The sequence below is a fragment of the Corticium candelabrum genome, chromosome 7 (assembly GCF_963422355.1).
Source record: "Corticium candelabrum chromosome 7, ooCorCand1.1, whole genome shotgun sequence".
NCBI classification, from domain to species: domain Eukaryota; kingdom Metazoa; phylum Porifera; class Homoscleromorpha; order Homosclerophorida; family Plakinidae; genus Corticium; species Corticium candelabrum.
In genome coordinates this window covers 1,122,105-1,139,099 of record NC_085091.1, presented here as the reverse complement: position 1 = coordinate 1,139,099, position 16,995 = coordinate 1,122,105, and the positions used below count along the sequence as shown (strand labels likewise).

Here is a 16,995-nt window from a genome sequence, read left to right as displayed (position 1 = left end):
GACAGTTTTAGAAGCGCGAAATCAATATCAACGTACACGACTCGAAATTTTTCATTTTTAGTGGCGGTACGATTGATTATTCGAATCCCTACGTTTTTTGACTAGGTTTTGATGGGAAAGCGATGCTTGAAGTTAATTTGTGACGTTTTCGAGCTTATGAGAGAATTTGTGCAATGCCGACGGTTCATTTTCACTGACGCCTCAGTCACTCTACCGCTGACTGCATGAGAAGATGGCGTTGTTTGGCACGCAGCGAATAGAGGCAAGAAAACCCACAGAATTTGAGAAGAACTTCTCTGCTTTAGGTCAGTAACGCCACATCGTGGTGACCGAGTGGAGTTTCTGTACTTTTGTGACACTTTTCTTTCATCTTCTAGAATTTGAGATTCGACAACTAGCATTGCAGCTTGAAATGGAAAAGAAGGCTTTTGAAGGTTTAAAACATGTTAATATTGAAATTGTTTTATAAATACTGCTAGAGCTGTTACCACACCAGACATCTTGTTTGCTCAACTGAAAATCATACAATGTATAGATAAATGACAAACTGTAACAGATAATAGACAGGTTTATTTGTTTATGTATTTATCTACAAACATATTTGAAATTAATTAATTAAAGACTTCCAAGAAACTTTAGAGTGCATCATTACACCTGTTTTTACTAGGTACAATACTTTAGTGGTTGTATGTAACATTACAATATATAAAATCTGCTGTCATTCATTCATGGTTCATTGTTGTCTCTTTGTAATTGATTGTTAGAGACTGAGAAGCTTATAGTTGAGAAAGAGGGTGAAATCAAGCAAAAAGAAGATGAAATGTCAAATAAAGACGTTGAAATAAGACGTTTACACAAGCAGTTTCGGCACAATAAAGAGACTTGTGAAAGGTTAATTAAACACAAGTGTATACAAATGTGCAAGTCTTTTTATCTTTTTGTCTGTGCTTTTTGTTTGTATTTTAATTCATTACTTAGCATGCAAACTGTCTAAAGTTGCATAGGGGTGTATACTACATTCTAATAATGATGGCTATAGAGATGATGCACGTTTTACTAGTTTGAAGTAATACACAGATGTGTTGGTTCTATATACTTATGTGTTGATGTTCGTGTCAGTTGGACTGGATTTTGCTATAAATGCAGAGAACTTTATACAGGCTGTGGAAGCAACCTTCCAATGAATAAATATACTTGTGTGTGTGTGTGTGTGTGTGTGTGTGTGTGTGTGTGTGTGTGTGTGTGTGTGTGTGCGTGCGTGCGCACACGCCCCAGATATGGCATGACGGCACCCAGAGTACGTTGTGCTCTGTTACTGTTGACTTCGTCCAGTTTCCTCTAACTCTAACCACCTATTGGATGCCCAGATACAATCAGTGAGGAGCTAGCCACACATAAGGGCACCACAGAAGGGGACCAGTGTTGATCGTGAGTCCGGGACGTAAGTTTGATGGTATCACTCACATCAAACGTCTTCTGTACAACTGCAGAAGACTTGCATCCCTCTCAGTTGCTATCTCATTTTTTACATAGAACAACGGCGATGGTTCGGAGATCTAAGCAATAATTTTTGATTGACATTAGTGGTATGCGATATTGAGCGTGAATGGCTGATGAAGACAGGAGCATGGATGGCTGGTGTAGACAAGAGCATAGATGGCTGATGAGAACAGGAGCGTAGATGGATGATAAAGACGAGAAGATGGATGGATAGTGAAGGCGAGAGTGTAGATGACTGACGAGGGTGGCAGTGTGGCAGGAGAAGAGACAGGAGGGAACTGTAGTTTATTATGAACGTTACATCTATTGCTTTTAAATTTTGGACGTTTTTTTATCTTTGTTCTCCAGTATAGAGGGGTGACGTGGTCACTGATCTAGCAGCTCCCCATGTGGGGCGGCGTGACCAGATACCTGGCAGCTGTATACAGTAGTAGTAGTAGTGTGTGTGTGTGTGTGTGTGTGTGTGTGTGTGTGTGTGTGTGTGTGTGTGTGTGTGTGGCTTGTAACAGTTAATTTTTTAGCTTGAAGAAAACGTGCAGCATATTTCATGATCAAGTTGCAGGGATGGAGAAAGTTCTGGCTGAAGAGAAGAGAAAGACAGAGACAAGAAAGTACACAGTTGCACAAATAACATCTTTTGCTACAGTAGCTGGTATAGTCAAACAGATACAAACAAACAGAGACAGACATGCAGACAGCTGTAGATATAAATACAGTTAGGTGTGCACTTGTAGCAGCTGCTGTTGCAGTACAATGCCTTGCAGCACAGAAATACAAACAAAAATGCTACCAGATGCCGGTCAACATACTAAGCAATACGTTTATATTGTCAATGTTTGAACAAGCTTACAGGGATACTTATATTTTAAGGTGTGAGCTCCAAGGACATGTGATCAAGTATGAAGAACTGTGGATGCAGTACCAGTTGAAATACGAGAGCTCCAAGCTCGCTCAAGAAGTAAAGAAATGTAAAGAATCAACAAAAGAATATGAAGAAGAAGGTACATACAAACACAAAACTCAACAACTATGCTCATAGACAAATCACCTTGTCTGCTGTCAGTTGACATGCTCAGCAAGGAAGAGGAGGAACTAAGTACAAAAATCAAAGCCACGGAATCACTGTTACCCCTCAATCAGTGGGTAATTCATATGTAAGTCAGTGTGTAAAGTATTGGACGTAATGTACTAGCACAACATAATTCTTAGTTTGGTCTGAAGTAACACACTTCGGTGTACACATGCTGTGTTTTTCTAGAGCCAAGGTGCGATGTGAAACAAGTTCAATTGTGTCTGAAATGATGGCAGTGCAGCGTGTTCTTCACCAGAAGCAGAAAGACCTGCAGGCGAAGCAGCAGACTGAGACGCTACAGCAATGTAACATCGAAGAATTGGACAAAATGACAATCGAGTCACAGCACAAGACAGCAAACGGTTTGGATCAAATTCTAACTCAATCACAAGGTTTTTCCACAGATGCACGCAGTCGTGCTGATACACAACCTGTGAGTCCACATTCAACAAGGATGCTCGCCTCTTCGTTTCGGCTTTTCATTCCTCAACTTCAGTCTTTGTCTGTGAGGACGGATGCCAACACTAGTGCAAGTACTGCTCCATCTGCTGCTTCTCAAATTGTAGTGCCGAAGCTGACGTCACCGGCAGAACGTCTTGTTGTTAATCTCATCACAAGCAGAGAGGATCAACACACAGTTTCTTCTCTACTGAACGTAGAGAATAATAACAACAATGATGACAGTTTGGAACAGTCACAGACTATGACAGTGACTGACAGTTGTCAGAGTGACGAATTAATTGAGAGTGAACAGCAGAGTTGTCTCACTCACATCGAGCAGTGTGGCACTCCAACAAATTTGATGGTAGTACCTTCACAACAATCTACTCCAATGGAAATTGAAGTATGTGATTTAATATTTTTGTTGCATGTATGCTGTAATAGTAGACTAGCTGCGAAGCTCGGCGCCACTAAATATCATTGTATTGGAGGGATGCATCTCGCAATACATTAGACTACAACTCAATACATCAGACTGTTATATTGTTGTTTGTATGAATCAAAAATTTACCATTATTTTATTGTAAGAAGGGGATATCATTCAAACTGTTTTCTTGTACTGTAGGTCACTGATTCTGCCATGTGCCAGAAGACTCACGAATCAATCAGACGATTTAACACAGACTCCCCTATTAATTTTTCATACGAGAGTCGACCAATGTTTCAAGCTAACAGTGTGGCCACAATGCCTTCACACAGACAAGAGCAAGAGGTACAGGTCATCGTCCATCATTGTACAGTAAAGTCCAGCCCTTGGTCTCTCCCCTCATCTACTGCAGACCACAACAGTGAGCTTCTGTCTGATGCAACCCATTCAGAATGGGGTGTATAACCATATATGGGTAATCATATCAGAGACAAGGAACACAAACAATGAGCATCTCCACCAACACTCCAAGAATAGATATGCTTTATTGGCAGCTCCTTTAGGTTAATTAATGGCTGCAGTAGACAGTAGACAACAGTAACACACACTGTTCTCCACTAAGTCCAAATAGCAGTACCCCTGCAGCATATCATAACCGGTAGACCTCAAACGACCATCACCTCTTTGCTCATTGTCTTTGTGGGAAGACCTTAATATCATAAAACAACTTGTTTATCAGGAAACCATAAGTATGTCAGTAAACGGTAGGTGCCTAATAGCTCTGCGGCTTGGCATGAAGACATAGATGTACAATAGTTGTATGAATAGGAAATTTTCAAGTGGCCATTCTCCGTGCTACATATGTGCACATTAAAGTCAGTCATTACTGAACAATGGGCATACCCTCTTACTTATACATGTGGAATAACCAAATAACCAATGCTGTATGTTTGCATGTACTATGTTGGTGACCTCAGTCCTCCCTTCTAGCACACGCACACACACACACGCACACACACACACACGCACGCACACACCACACACACGCACACACACACACACGCACACACCACACACACACACTGTCGTTGCTGGAATGTTATTCGTTCACACTGATTCTTCACTATAGTAACCTAAACCAGTTTATTCTGGACATCATTTCCTACCATCTATTGACTGATACCTATCAACCCACACACTTTGCTGCAATGTTTACTAATGAGAGATACCGTCCAAAGGTTATTAGATATCATCTTATTCCAACAATTCAATGCAACTCTGGGTTTGTGTGGCTGGTGGACGTCTCAATGAATTACTAAGAACGACTTGTTTGATACATAAATTAGATGGAAATATTATTGAATAGGAGGTATGTAGCAGTATAGGATCATGACTGTTTGATGACCAGAGAATTGTTTGCAGAAGAACGACCTTCTTTTGTTCTGCTAACTTGAGTATACTTACTGCCATTGCTACACCCTGCAAGCGTTTTTTGTTTGTCTAACTGTCTGTTGGTCATCTGTCTTCCTAGCCACTTTGTTATCAGATGAAGCTGATATGTGTGTGTGGTATTTGTAGAGAGTCGGTGAATCGAATCTTTCAGCTGCTGTGACTCGTGAACCACAAAGGTCTAGTGCACATGCACAACTCGGTCTTTGGATGTCACCAGACATCAACCCTCCAGTCACTGTACCATCCTTATCGCCACAACCAGAAACAGGTAATACAATCAGTCAGTGTATGAACAGTGGACACACACACACACACACACACACACACACACACACACACACACACACACACACACAAACACACACACACACACACACACAAACACACACACACACACACACACACACACACACACACACACACACACACACACACACACAATGTCACAGATGTCTTGCTCTGTGGTATAGGGTCTGCTTCTGACTTCTTCAGTTTCTCCACCCCTTCAGTATCCAACACACCAAGTCACTTCCCACCAAATACACCAAACATTAGCTTCTCTACTCACTCATTCTTAACCGAGGGGTCGCCGCAAACAACCTTTGGTCTCGGCTCCCTGTTTGGCAACAACAGCCCCATGTCACAGTCAACGGAGGGAGGGACGACAACAAGCCAAGAATTCTCGTTCAACATGACGGGAGGAGGTGAGGCAGAGAGTGGAGTAAGTTCTCTGTTCTAAGTCAGTCCCAAGTGACTGCTCACTGTACCATAAACTATATCATGATTACTGTAACTGACATTAGTCAAGTAAAGTCCATAACCAGGAGCCATTCGAATAGGCAAACGTCTAGAACAAGCTTTGAGTTGTATTCGTAGTTCGTCTGGTGAGATCTTGTGAGAGCCTACATCCACAAGAGCACCAGTCATCAACCGAACCTAACACAAAAGACATAGGAAGTAAAACATTTAGTGCAGTATAAACACCAAAGATTATGTTTACTTGGTGGTAGAGAAACGACTTGGATTTAAATTCCAATTCAATATATTGAGTCTCACTATACAAACAGAGTTAAGTAGATTGTTAAGCATGCAACCAGACTACTACTGTATGCCTCCTGAGTCACATCATGATCACATTAGAAGACACATCAGGCAATAAGCTTATGGCATTATCAAGAAGAATGCTCAATAATCACTTAGGCTATGATATTTTAGATACAGCTGAGTCTCATATGCTATTTGTGTCATGTATCCTTTTGTACTACCTCCTTGTAGTGGCAGACTTTGTTACAATCATAAACACTGCTAACTGTGACAAGGTTACACATTACAAGTAACAAGGTTGTACTGTACCACCATTATGGCACAAGATGTTGACTGAAAGAATTCTTACTGACATCAATAGGTTTGTCACACAGCCACAGTTAGTTCTTGAAGCACATCAAGACTAACAAAGCTCTCGAACTGGGACAAGATTGAAAGTCGCTTCGTGTAATCTTCATAAAGTATTGCTGATTGTCACAGTCAACAACATAAAGGTTACAATGACAAAAATGTGATTGCTGTTTGGTGTAATATTAGCCCTAGGAGTTGCTTCGAATTGTATAATTGGTTTCATGCTTGGGATATGTTGATGGTAAATGTTTGGCGATGTTTTCTGGGTAATCAGTTTTAGTGCCATGTTTATGAAATAAGGCTGACGTCATTAGTGTAGGGTTAACCACATCAACAGAGTTATTTATCTGTGGCTATTGCTTTGCTGGAGAACATAAGCTATTACAATCATCCAATGGACCGTCACGTTTATGCATTCCAGTTAGTGAGATGTACCAGTTCCCAACTGTCCTACTTCTTATTCCCTCCAGAGCAAGTAGGACATAATCGGTAAGCCTCGTCAGTCTAACTTTGTGGTTACATTGTGAGGATGACAATGCCCTTGTGTTGATGGTCACCCTGTGACAACATTAGTACAACAGTGTTATAGAAGCAGTTTGTTGAGGCATCACAGCAGGCCATGTTTTTCACAGATCAACAGTGTTATTGATTACAACACAACCAGCCCAATAAACAGACCCACCACAAATATTGGCAGTTCACCAAATCTTGTTTTTAAAATTAAAATTTTACTAAGTATTCAGCCAGAGTTTATGGAATGGCTAGAGGTACAGGATGCTAACAAGACGTGCATATACTTTAGCCTTGCAAGTGTTATTTGACTTTCATCTACAACATCAATAAGCAGCAAGGAGGATGGATTATTGTTATAGAGGAGAACAATCGACCAAGATGGACAAAGCTCACACTAACTTCAAGTGATGAATTCATGCGTCTCCACGTGATTCGTGTAAGTCTGTTTATTACATCAAGGCAATTGGATCTGATGTACAGATTGTGTGTGTGTGTGTGTGTGTGTGTGTGTGTGTGTGTGTGTGTGTGTGTGTGTGTGTGTGTGTGTGTGTGTGTGTGTGTGTGTGTGTGTGTGTGAGCTACTTGATCAACTCACTCATCGCAAGATGGAATAGCATATCCACGTCCATCCCTCACCTCTGCTCTTTCCATTGTCTTCCACATGTTGGTCTTCGCCGACTCCCGAGAGAATGTGGTGAAATCATGAAGCCCAACAAACACCTCAGCTCCTCTCTTCATTGCATCTACATCCAACCTGCACACAACCAGGCAAATTTCAGAACATCCAGCACGATATTTAGATACAAACAACTGATGAATTGTCATATCAATCAGTCATTTATTAAACCTGTGAGGAATGCTGTAGCTTCTATGCCTTTCAAATACAGTCAGAAACTTGCAGTTGGCAGAAATTCTATAAACGTATGTTCGACCAGTGGCAAAATATCTTGCATGAAAATTATCAGGAACTCTGTAGACAGTGTGCACTCTGAAAAGGGAAACATGAACAACTACGCATGAGGAATTAATTGAGTTACATGTATGTATGTATGTATACCTTACGGGATATGCCTTTCTCATGTAATGATTTACTGCATTCATAATGGTTTCAGGTGAATAAGCTAAATTGAGTTGAAGTAAGCAAGAGGAATCGTTAGACCAAGTGGACAAACTGAATACACACACACACACACACACACACACACACACACACACACACACACACACACACACACACACACACACGACAGAGGGAAAGGAAGATAGTCAACATGTTTACCTGGCTTGTCTACTCCTCTGTCTATATCCACATGCATTGTATTACACAACGCATGAACGTCCGCATCAGTTCGACTAGACAGCGCTGTCCTTACAGCTTGTGCGCGATTGAGCTTTACCAGAGCAGACTACACACACCCATACACATTGACACACACACACACACACACACACACACACACACACACACACACACACACACACACACACACGTATAAACACACACACGAGACAATATCTCAACGACCTCCAAGACATTCTGCACTGCAGGAATCGACGAGTCCGATGCAACACGTGACGCACCCCTATACACACACGCGAAGGTCAACAGTTAAGCAGGCGACTGCAAATTTAGCTTGTTGCGTTACCTAAAAGCAGTGCCGACATACTCGAAACCGAGCAAATACCTCACCATGACGTCCTTATCCTAGAATACAAAGTCTAAACACGTGTCTAAATAAGGCAGGTGTTTAACACCACGTGACTAAACAATCACGCGAGTTACTGATCCATTTAGTCTCGACGTTCTTGAATGCGTAGCGCCTCCGAACCGCAGGCATTTGACTGTTTACACTCTCGGAGAGAAGATGGCGACGGAGACGAAGGTGATATACCACATCGACGAGCAGGAAACTCCTTACCTTGTCAAGCTGAACCAGAATCCTGATGAAGTGAAGTTAAGAGACCTAAAGGAGGCTCTCAATCGGCCAAATTATAAGTTCTTTTTCAAGTCGATGGACGAGGATTTCGGGTGAGACAGTTGGGGAGATGAAGTGCTAGACAGGGTGGAGAGGAAATGGAGGTCTGCAGGGCGGAAATGGTTGGAGGAAACCCGGGCGGGAGGAAAGGCTAGGTGTTGTGAGCGGCTGTCGAGTATCTCATGACACTGATTGTGTCGCTGATGTGTTTGCGTGGATTTTGGAGAGACAATTGGAAGTCTTGTCGAGCTTTGTTTGCGTTTGCGCTCTGCATGCGTGGGTTTGTGTTGTTACATTTCGTCTCTTGGGGTTTGAGCGGTCGTCCCTTGGGGTTCGAGCCTCATACTGGCGGCCAATGAAAATGCGTCGCTTGTTACTGTACTTACAAACGTGCTACAGTGTGCCATGTGTTGTGTTGCAGTGTGGTGAAAGAAGAAGTCACAAGCGACGAGGCTTCACTCCCTTGTGTAAACGGCAGAGTCGTTGCTTGGGTACGTGCATTTGCTGCTGATAGTGTATGCGTGCCGTGCGCCTGTCAGACGCGTGGCGATGAAACAAATCAGACTCTGAATACTAAATGTAGCAAAACGGCCACAACAATGTCTAAATATGTTGTCTTTTATGCGACATCTCGTCGTCGCGCTGCCACTTTTTCTGAGGCAAAACATGAAGTCAACAATTAGCGAACTCGGACATGAAATTCACGCGTTTGTGTCAGTCTGCGTGTGTGTTTTGGGAGTCTGTATTTCGCTCATTGTGCGGCCATCCGGATGAGGACGCGTCGGCGCGATTTTTTAACGTCAACTTTTCTTTGTACGCGAGGATTCGCTGCGAACTTGCGGCCGGCGAGCTTCTCGGTTTCGTTCCGGTCGGTAATCGGATCATCAAGCTGTTGTTACTTGTCATTCATTACGAATGGGCGTGGTCGACGGCATGTGCTCAACAATTGATTTTGACAGTATGTATGGCAGTCAGTGGATTCGATGCTCAAATATTCAACTTTTGTCAATAGATTGCTAGTTTTGGTCTTTTTTAAGTATTTTCAGGGAGTCAAGTGTGTGTGTGTGTGTGTGTGTGTGTGTGTGTGTGTGTGTGTGTGTGTGTGTGTGTGTGTGTGTGTGTGTGTGTGTGTGTGTGTGTGTGTGTGTGTATGAATATGTTGTGTGTGTTTACAGCTCGTGTCTGGAGACAGTTCGAGCGAGAAGGGTTCCGACAAGGTTGTCAAGACTGACTCGAGGAGGTAAGCCTTACCAACATTCTTCTGCCTAATAAATTCGCTTAGCAACAAGCGAACAATGAGAGCAGTTTGTTCTCTCCATTTTGCCCTCTGGCTGCTGCACTTCTATCCAGATGTTCATCGACTGCCTGCATGTCTTGTCAGGGTTCAGACAGAAAGCCGTCTAGTCGCGTGCTAATTCTATTTGCTTGATATGCCTTGTTTGCTTGTTGCCCTTCTGGTAGTTTGTAAAGTAACACCTTACGTCTGTTTATAGCCATGAAGAGGTAGAACTGGAAAGCTCAAGAAATCGACAGGGTGAGTCAGTGTTTCACAATAGATAATCAATTTGTCTTTATATATTATGTCTTGCTGCATACTTTTTTGATTTGTATCATTAAACAGACAGAAAGTATTAATTATTTGTATTACATGATGTGTTACAGGCGGCCACAGAAGGAGAGATGCTCGAAACCAGAGAGATGGTCGTCGATACAGAGGTGAGTTTGCAATCATCATCATCTCACATAAAATATATTTGCAGCTATTGTAATGATAATGGATCACTTATCTCTTTATTTTCCTATCTCATCATTGCTGTCATATTTGTGGTGGCAATAGGCCTAGCTGCACCTTCTTGTCAGCCCTGCATGTTTGTGTATGTATTTGTGATAGGCAATAAGGCACTAACCCATGTCTCTTGTTGTTCTCTATCTCTCCCTTCACTGATTGATTGATTGAACTGGGAGACAGAACCAGAAGGTCAGCTATCACTAACACTACACTAAACTTGCAAATACTAATGTATAAACCCCACTAGCAAGCCACATTATTTTACTAACTGGTTGACTAATATGCAACACATTAATACTAAATAAATAGTGACAACTTGCTATCACAGCTTCACCAGTTGATGCTCTATGTTGTAACTTACTTGTTGAGTTTAGGATTGGGTTTGCTTGTTTGTTATGTTTGGTGGTTGTGGGTATGTGTTTTGTTGATTTGTGGGTACAACCTTTAGAATAGTAATATTGTATGGGATGTGATGATTACATGGCAACCTTGCTTGAGGTTTGAGAAATGAATAGAAATGATCGGGAACAGGTCGGCCATGTGGCAATGAGGCAGGGAGTATGTACCTATTTCATCCTTCTCAGAGACAAAATTATAATAAACAGATTGTGTTGTGGTGTGACTAGTGGGCAACATATAGAATACTGTAACAAGTACCAGGGCCTTTTATCCACTGTGACCACCTGGTTGAGTTTCTTTAATTTTTGTAATGGAAAAGGCCCTTTGAGCTGGTACATGTTAGTGTTAGAAGACAATAGAAGGACCTGTTGAACACTCATGGATATTAGCTACTACCAGATTGCTAAGGTGTTGTAGTCTGTTGATTTTTCAACAAACCTTTGTTTTTATTTATAACCAAAGCTTGTGGGCATCCTGGCTGTTGATGACGCATCATCTTTCAAGCAAGACATAACAAAGAAAGTAGACAATTGAACTTGACTGTAGTTTATATCTCAGTTAGACCACAAAGGGTACAAGCACTTAGCGTATACATATAGCTTCAAGCCTTGTCACAATTTTTAAATTTGAAAAGCAAGCAATCAGTTAGAATAAAGGATGTTGAACAACCTTTGGGCATTTGCTTAATTATACGTATTTTCAGACATTTAGCTGCATGCATATTATGCCTGTTTGTTGTGCCAGAATGAACAGGTTCTGCCCTCTCACATTTTCGGTTGCTTAGGTATTGTCTATGTCTGTCTGTCTGTCTGTTCGTCCGTCCGTCCGTCATTACATATATTTCAAACATAAAACTATAATACATATCAGCGAAAGGCAAAAAGTAAAGTTCGCAAGCTTTATGAAAATGCACATATGTGTACACATATCAGCTAAAAAATTATGCTACTATCCAGCTTTCAGCCAACTAATGGCTAAAACTGGGTGCTGCTAGAATCCAGTTTAAATTCTTTAGTTGCACAGAGTGGCGACGCTTTTCTTCTGATGATGCTGGCATTACATCTTTGCAGTTGGATTGCAAATCATTTCCTCCAAAAATCTAAGAATTCTGGAGGATTGGCTTGACCAAATTTATCTGACGACTGCTCTGCCAACTTTTGAAGAAACTTCCATGCCTCTTCGCCCCATTTCCTGTAGTGCTCCAAGACCAAAGAAATCAGGGAAGCAGACGTCTGTCTGTCTGTATGTCAAATCTTCATATATTTTTATACATCAAAGCTAATACATGTGAAACTGTCTGTCTGTTTGTCTGTTTGTTTGTCTGTTGTGTCAAGATTATCGTTTGTAGATGCCCGATTCTTTGTACTGAATATTTACCTGTTTGTGATCGATTCATGGTGTATGTGCATGTGCAGCTACAGCACGCGTGTAGTTGCTCCCTTACTTTTACTAGCAATTTTCTTCAGTATAACTTACCAGCATGCTGGTATAGTTACCAGACATTCAATTAAAAAAAGTAACTTTTTGGTAAACTTCACTAATGCTGTCATGTAACTAAGTGTGTGAGAATACGATAGTTTGTATGTCCTTGTGCACACTGCAGCATAGGTAGACGTGTTACGATGTCACAATTAGGGAGCAAGACTGGATAACAAAGCATTTGAATACAGTACAAAGCCATGTTGTTGTATACATGTAATATAATGCATCCCACATGTACAGTATTCCACACCAGCAACATTACCTAGTGAACATTGTATCAATCAGTTATGTGTGGGCAGTCTGTTTGTACTACACTCACTAGTTAATCACTGTACACCTTTTCAAAATTTAATCTTTACAAATTATTATACAAATACATGTCCATTGGGTGTGAATTGTTGTTATAGCGGTTGGTTTGTATAGATCAAGCCAGTGTGTACACCGATGAAAGTTGTAGTATCTACACGACCGAAACCGAGAACAGCAGCTACCTGGATTCAGCTGATGATGCAACAAGGCCGGTTTCCTTTCATCCGAATGTCATCTGAATTATTTAATTTTTGTGACGTAAATTTCTACAGTTGTTACACGTCTGATACATACATGACGTCGAGTACACACACAGGACACTCGCACCACAGCTCCAGACGACATGGCAGACGACGCCATCATCATTCAATGCACAGAGTAAGCTTCTGCATTCACTCAGACAAACTTTGTCACACAGTTTACACTTCTCATTGTGTAGGCACCGTCTTATAGCAGCGTTAGCAGCTCCACAATGTCAATGCCAATTGTGACTATCCATCTATCGATGGGTTGGTTTCTAGGAATTCATTAGCGACTAATCTATCGTATCAATTTGTGCAATTTGTGTAGAGAAAACCAAGTTCCTTGGGATTAGTATTGTTGGCCAAGCCAATCGGACTGGCGATGGAGGCATCTATGTGGGCTCTGTCATGAAGGGGTGAGTTCCGAACGATCTTTCACATACAATATCCAATAAACTGACCAGAAACCTGTCGAACCATAGAAAACTTAAGTAAAAGAGATGAGCATGTTGTGGTTGGTATGCTGAAATTTTGTCAGTCCCGTTGTCATGCAGATCCCAAATATTTCCGGTGGGTATTTTGTATTGAAGTGGGGGTTGAGATATTTTTGTATAGAGTGAAGGTTGAGATATTTTCGTATTAGAGGCAATAAGTGTTTTCTCTGAAACGCAGCTATTTCTTGTAACACATTTCTATTGATGCTTCACTTTTTGTGACACCTGGTTGGCATGTGATGTGGTACTCAGCCCCATCACTTTCCATAAAAGATGAGCCATCATAGAGTTAGCAGGAAACTGTCAGACAAGAATAGAATCTCTTTATCTCTCTCTCTATGGCATGGCATGCAGACAGATCACATTTATTGGCTTTGTAATAATTCAGTAGGGAATGATACTGCTTGTTACATACAAGAACGGTCTTGCCAGTCTGGCAGTCGCTCAATTTTCTGGCAAAAATGAGCTGCATGAGTGGTTAGGTTGAGTTGATGGGCATTAGTGGAGATGCCATTCTATAGTGCTCTGTCTTTCTATATAGACAAATCCTGTTAGTGTACAGACACCTAGCCACCATTCTTTTATTCATCACGGCTGCTTATCACCATGTCGTTATGCACTACGTTCGGTCCCTTTCGGACACTCTCTTGTTATGCCGAGGTGACTGTTGATACAGTTGCTATGGCTGCTGTAGTGCTAGCTCTCTTTCTACTGCATGTAGGGAGTTGCAATTGTGTTGGCTTCGTGAAGCCATTTGGACCAGTGACTTGTGGTATTGAGTTACAGTCAGCGCCGAATCTAATAGAGAGAATCTGGTTGCACAACATGCTTGTTGCTGAGTGTCTAACTGGATTGTCGGCCAGTTGTGTATGGTTCCTGTCTGGCTGAGTTGGGATGAGCAGATGAGGTGGAAATTGGTGGTGCAGGATGTTTACCCTGCCCAGAATTCCAAACCTCTAATCTCTCTATATAGAGCATGGTATGCTTCACTAGAGTTCATACTTGCTGCCCGACCATGTGTAGTAAGGTGCTCACCACCATGCCGGCTAAACAACATTCGTTGAAGCAGCTGTTTAGATGGCACGTTCGACGTTTGGTTTACCGATGCTTTGTTGCTTGCTTTAGAGGAGCAGTAGCCGAGGATGGAACCATTCAAGCAGGCGATATGATTCTTCAGGTAATAACATAACACACACACCTTTTGGTGTTAACCACATGGTAGTTTGAGCCTTGTGATCTTACAGGTTGGTGATGTGAGCTTTGAGAATATGAGCAATGACGATGCCGTTCGTGTGCTACGAGAGACTGTGCATAAGCCAGGGTAATAATAATAGTAATAATGCAATCCTGTTGATGGCATCCGGATCACTTACGTTATCCACTTTTTCTATTTTGTAGGCCACTGAAGCTGATTGTTGCAAAATGTTGGGATCCAGATCCGCAACCATTTTTTGAGCCTAGAAGTAAGAGATAGACAGACAGACAGTTTGGAGCTCTAGGAGTTTAGAAACTGTTGTATTGTAGCGGATCCGATTAGACCGATTGATCCATCTGCTTGGGTGCAACACACACAGCTTGCACGACGTCAGTTCTATGTGACTTTGTTGTTGCATGTATGTGTCTCACTTTGTTACTTATGTTTAGAGGATTTACTCCATCCTATGGGTAACAGTCCAACTATGAGCTCCATGACGACATCGAGCTCCTCCTTCTCAAACTCCCTGCCCGAGTCAGACCGTGGGATGGACTACACGGGACCAAAGCTACCAGAGTCTACACCTGCACCAGTTGTTGTACAAAAAATGTCATTACCCGAGTCAGGGCTTGAGGTCAGAGATCGATTGTGGCTGAAGATGACAATTCCAAAGGCGTTTACCGGTAAGGAGGGATTAGTGGTTTACAGCTTGTTGGTTAAGATTGTTGTTGGTTGGAGATGTGAAGTGGTGTGTTGTTTATGTAGGCTCTGATGTGGTCGACTGGCTGTATAAACGTGTGGAGGGGTTCAAGGAGAGACGTGAAGCCAGGAAGTATGCGTCTCAGTTGCTCAAGGTGTGAGATGACTAGAAGCTTCATAGTGTATCATAACGTAGAGCCAGAGGTTGCTATGCATGTATGAGTATGTGGGCTCCTTGAGTATGTATGTACATGAGTTTCCATTTGGTAACAACGGTAATACATGGGCAATGTGTACAAGGGTAATGTGTACAAGGGGTAATGTGTGTTCAGCCTGAGGCATTATTATGTTTATTCTGATGCATCATTGTTAGTTTTGAGGCATGCACTCACTGTGGTGTGGTGGTTTGTATTGGGTGTATGCAGCTGGGTTTTTTGTATTATGGATATGGCGTATTGTTTTTTTGTGTTACGGATGTTGGTTTGTATTGGACATATGCAGCATGTTGTCTGTATTATACATATGCGTGTTGGTTTGTATTGGCTGCATGCAGTGAATGTGTTATTACCTGTATGTTTGTGTTAGTTTATATTGGACATGCGTGTTGTATTGTATTGGACATATGCTGCATGTTGTTTGTATTATACATATGCATGTCAGTTTGTATTGGATGTATGCAGTGAAGTTGTATTACTATGGATATCATGTGTGTGTTGGTTTCTATTGGACACATAGCAGGCTTGTAATATGGACATGCATGTGATTGTGATGCATGAGCTTGTAGGAGAGCAATGAATATTACCCAATTTTTATATCGAGTTTGTGTGTAGATGGGCCTCATTAAACACACAGTCAACAAGATCACCTTTTCGGAGCAATGCTACTATATATTTGGTGACATCCCAACAAACAGTAAGACAACAGTTAACTCGGTTGCATTCGCAACTCACTGTCTTGTTTTTCAGGTATGGCTGGATTGCGGCTCAACGAGGAAGGAGAAACTGACACCCTTGGTCCTCTACCCGGTGCCATGCCATGGGGAATGTCTGCACCTGTTGGACCCGTGGGCAATGCTGTTCCTCCGGGACGATACCAACTCCCTCAGTACTTGGCGTACACAACAAATGGATCACAACCACAGGGTACCTACTCGAGTGCGAGCCGAGCATACTCACAGACGACGTCAGGAAGTGGGTCGGGATCAAGCCACAGTGCTGATGATAAGAATAAGAAAAAGGGTAAAGACAAGCGGTCGTTCCTTCCGGAGAGCGATCAGCTATCGCAGTACACGAACGACACACTGACTGATACGGCAAGCATCATCTCGTCTCTCGTCATTCCTCGACAATTTCAGAAGGAGGGAAGTATCATTAGCGGACGAGAGAGTGTGAGAGAAGCGGGAGAGAATCCATGCGAGTTATTTGTGGACGTGATGTAACTTAAGACACAATGTAGCGATGAGTAACAGTAAGTTGAACAGATGTACATCACCGTCTTCACTTTGGATGGAGTGCATGCATGTCTGTGTACATATTGTGGGTATATTCAGCTTGTGCGCGGATGCATCGGGCTGTAAGTTGCAGATTAGATGTGAAGAGTTTACATAAACA

At 42.0% G+C, this 16,995-nt stretch overlaps 3 protein-coding genes across 3 annotated transcripts; 2 read left to right on the top strand and 1 right to left on the bottom strand.

The window, feature by feature from the left end:
- The first annotated feature begins 46 nt into the window (after window positions 1-46).
- Window positions 47-5,631, top strand: LOC134182337 (uncharacterized). Its single transcript, XM_062649736.1, has 10 exons — window positions 47-305; window positions 378-434; window positions 765-891; window positions 2,022-2,111; window positions 2,371-2,501; window positions 2,564-2,654; window positions 2,759-3,416; window positions 3,639-3,785; window positions 5,019-5,160; window positions 5,363-5,631. The coding sequence occupies exons 1-10, from the start codon at window positions 233-235 to the stop codon at window positions 5,629-5,631; spliced, it is 1,785 nt and encodes a 594-aa protein (XP_062505720.1). The 5' UTR covers window positions 47-232.
- On the bottom strand, window positions 5,610-8,547 carry LOC134182338 (tRNA pseudouridine synthase-like 1). Its single transcript, XM_062649737.1, has 8 exons — window positions 8,447-8,547; window positions 8,326-8,383; window positions 8,080-8,206; window positions 7,858-7,921; window positions 7,648-7,788; window positions 7,396-7,554; window positions 5,893-5,947; window positions 5,610-5,828 (listed from the first exon to the last, which is right to left on the bottom strand). The coding sequence occupies exons 1-8, from the start codon at window positions 8,491-8,493 to the stop codon at window positions 5,628-5,630; spliced, it is 852 nt and encodes a 283-aa protein (XP_062505721.1). The 5' UTR covers window positions 8,494-8,547; the 3' UTR covers window positions 5,610-5,627.
- A 53-nt stretch (window positions 8,548-8,600) lies between these two features.
- LOC134182087 (segment polarity protein dishevelled homolog DVL-3-like) lies at window positions 8,601-16,995 on the top strand. The gene is made up of 17 exons (XM_062649419.1): window positions 8,601-8,829; window positions 9,198-9,267; window positions 9,952-10,016; window positions 10,270-10,310; window positions 10,439-10,492; window positions 12,870-12,963; window positions 13,028-13,133; window positions 13,195-13,264; window positions 13,326-13,413; window positions 14,617-14,668; window positions 14,736-14,812; window positions 14,890-14,954; window positions 15,016-15,075; window positions 15,136-15,369; window positions 15,452-15,540; window positions 16,216-16,297; window positions 16,351-16,995. Exons 1-17 carry the CDS (start codon window positions 8,666-8,668, stop codon window positions 16,821-16,823), a joined length of 1,884 nt encoding a protein of 627 aa, XP_062505403.1. The 5' UTR covers window positions 8,601-8,665; the 3' UTR covers window positions 16,824-16,995.

What these genes read in the sequence shown, in the direction of transcription:
- LOC134182337 (XM_062649736.1), top strand. Translation starts at nt 233, where the DNA reads ATGGCGTTGTTTGGCACGCAGCGAATAGAGGCAAGAAAACCCACAGAA. An exon ending in AATAAAGAGACTTGTGAAAG is followed by an intron (nt 892 to 2,021) that starts GTTAATTAAACA and finishes TTAATTTTTTAG; the next exon opens with CTTGAAGAAAACGTGCAGCA. An exon ending in AAAAGAATATGAAGAAGAAG is followed by an intron (nt 2,502 to 2,563) that starts GTACATACAAAC and finishes GTCTGCTGTCAG; the next exon opens with TTGACATGCTCAGCAAGGAA.
- LOC134182087 (XM_062649419.1), top strand. Translation starts at nt 8,666, where the DNA reads ATGGCGACGGAGACGAAGGTGATATACCACATCGACGAGCAGGAAACT. An exon ending in ACGGCAGAGTCGTTGCTTGG is followed by an intron (nt 9,268 to 9,951) that starts GTACGTGCATTT and finishes GTGTGTTTACAG; the next exon opens with CTCGTGTCTGGAGACAGTTC. An exon ending in GAGACTGTGCATAAGCCAGG is followed by an intron (nt 14,813 to 14,889) that starts GTAATAATAATA and finishes TCTATTTTGTAG; the next exon opens with GCCACTGAAGCTGATTGTTG.
- LOC134182338 (XM_062649737.1), bottom strand. Translation starts at nt 8,493, where the DNA reads ATGGTGAGGTATTTGCTCGGTTTCGAGTATGTCGGCACTGCTTTTAG. An exon ending in TATGTCGGCACTGCTTTTAG is followed by an intron (nt 8,384 to 8,446) that starts GTAACGCAACAA and finishes GTGTGTGTATAG; the next exon opens with GGGTGCGTCACGTGTTGCAT. An exon ending in CAGAGGAGTAGACAAGCCAG is followed by an intron (nt 7,922 to 8,079) that starts GTAAACATGTTG and finishes AACTCAATTTAG; the next exon opens with CTTATTCACCTGAAACCATT.